Raw genomic sequence first — 2,424 nt, 5'->3', positions numbered from 1 at the left:
CCCAGCTTCACCTACGACTGACTCCTCCTTCTGAGGCTCCTACTGCATATAATGAGCAAAGTCTCACTTCCCCATGCAGTACCTAAGATACCAAACATTGTAAGAAAGGAAAGGAGAGCATATTCCTCGGTCAGGGTTAGAGTAACACCCTTTTGAAGGAGGAGAATATTGCCCGTGATCTCACTCCTTGCCAGGTGAACAGGTGGTGTGTCTCCAAACTGAATGTTTCTTTTTTTTTTTTGTCTCACAGTGCAGCCAGTAAGGAATCACTGGAGAGCAGTCTACAGCAGTTAAAATGCCATTTCACCTGGAAGCTGATAGCAGAAGATGAGTCCTTGGATGACTTTGAGGACAGGGTGTTTAATAAGGATGAGTTTCAGAACAGTGAGTTTAAAGCCACCATGTGCAACATACTGGCCTATGTAAAGCATTGCAGAGGTCTGAATGAGGCAGCACTGAAATGCTTAGGGGAAGCTGAAGGCTTCATCCAGCAACAGCATCCCGAACAAGTAGAAATCAAAAGTCTGGTCACCTGGGGAAACTATGCTTGGGTCTACTATCACATGGGCCAACTGTCAGCAGCTCAGGCTTATCTGGATAAGGTACAACAGGTCTGCAAGAAGTTTTCCAGTCCCTACAGGATTGAGAATCCTCTGCTTGACTGTGAGGAGGGGTGGGCCCGATTAAAGTGTACCAAGAACCAAAATGAGAGAGTAAAGGTGTGCTTTGAGAAGGCTCTGGAAAAGGACCCAAAGAACCCAGAATTCACCTCTGGATGGGCCATTGCCACCTACCGTCTGGACGACTGGCCAGCAACGAATGACTATGTTGAGTCTCTGAAGCAAGCCATTAGTCTGTCTCCTGACAACACGTATATTAAAGTCCTCTTGGCACTGAAGCTTGAGGGGATGCAGGAAAAACAAGCAAAGGAGCTAGTTGAAGAAGCCTTAAAGAAAGATCCAAGTGCAATAGATACACTGCTCGGTGCAGCCAGGTTTTATTACAAGATATTTGACAAAGACAGAGCTATACAGTTGCTTAGAAAGGCGTTGGAATCCCTGCCAAACAATGCTTATGTGTATTACTATATTGGGTGCTGTTATCGGGCAAAAGCCATAAAAATACTGAACACAAGAGAAACTGCATTTAATAGAGATAGGAAGAAGTTAAAGGAACTAATACAACCAGCCCTGGATTACTTACATAAAGCAGAGGAAATGAAGGAGATGATCGAACAATCCTGTAGCTTCCTTGCTGGTCTTTATGCCTTAGCAAACCAGTATGAAGAAGCCGACTATTACTTCCAGAAAGAATTCAACAAGGACCTCCCTCCTTGCCCCAAACAGTTGCTCCATCTAAGGTATGGCAACTTTCAGCTCTTTCAAATGAAGTGTGAAGACAAGGCCATCTACCATTATATGGAGGGTGTGAAAATTAAGCTGGAAACAAAGCCAAAAGAAAAGATGAAAGAGAAGCTTCAAAGAATTGCTCAAAGGAGACTTTCTATGGATGAGTTTGATTCTGAGGCCTTGCACATCTTGGCATTTCTTCAAGAGAATAGTGGAAGGTAAGGGATCTGATAAAGCTTCTAAGAGGGAAGTGGACACTGCAAACCTGGTCCCTTCAGCAAATTTGAATGAAGCAGGGGATGAACACTAGTGACATGGTGCCAGCTTTCCTGCTGGAAGGAAATTGAAAATCATTTTCAAGCTGCCATTCCAAACATTCAACAACTTCATGGACCAAGCACTGACTATAGTGTTTGTCAGGAGTTTAGAGAACCTTGCTGTCAGATTTTAGCAACCAGATTTGGGTGGGGGGCCTGAAGATGGAGGATCTTGGCAAATGGCCTAGAGTTCTTTCTGTGTCTTTAAAATACTTTCCACAATAGCAATTCTTCAATCATCCCTCCCCACGGTGAAGTTTTTCTTGGGTTTGTTTCTGTATTTGTGCAAATGCTCCAAATTCTTCACATTGGTGAGCGTTCTGTCCTTGAATTATTTTAAGTTTTGCACAATCTTATTCTTCATAGGTAAAAATGTCAATCTATAAGCTGAGGAGCCAGGCACTAAGGGTCAGAACTGCAATCCCAGCAGTTGGAAACTGAGAAAGGATTATTGAAAGCTTGAGTCAGCCTGAGCTTACATGAAACTGAAGTGGTGTCAGGTGGTACAATTTTACATGTAGACATTTAACGATTACCTATGTTACCTTGTTAGTTTGAGTATGTATATGTTTATATAACCACTATATATATATATATGTACATATATACAAAATATAAAAAAGAGAGATTTTGCTGTATTGAATAATCTTGAGACAAATAATGTTTATTATTAATTGAGCTCAAAATAGAAGTTCAATAGTGAGTCCCAGGTCTAACAAACAACAAAAGCTATCCAGAGTTCAATCTACGGTGTCCCA

General features: G+C 41.9%; 1 protein-coding gene across 1 annotated transcript; it reads left to right on the top strand.

Annotated features, from left to right (window-relative positions):
* Positions 1-386: 386 nt before the first annotated feature.
* Positions 387-2,098, top strand: LOC308416498 (interferon-induced protein with tetratricopeptide repeats 2-like). The gene is given in 2 exon segments (XM_080911511.1): positions 387-1,565; positions 1,567-2,098. Coding segments are annotated over 2 exon segments (1,257 nt in total). The 5' UTR covers positions 387-401; the 3' UTR covers positions 1,660-2,098.
* Positions 2,099-2,424: the final 326 nt, after the last annotated feature.

Source organism: Micromys minutus, assembly GCF_963924665.1.
Source record: "Micromys minutus genome assembly, chromosome: 2".
Lineage (NCBI taxonomy): Eukaryota > Metazoa > Chordata > Mammalia > Rodentia > Muridae > Micromys > Micromys minutus.
This window is presented reverse-complemented; position numbering and strand designations above follow the sequence as displayed.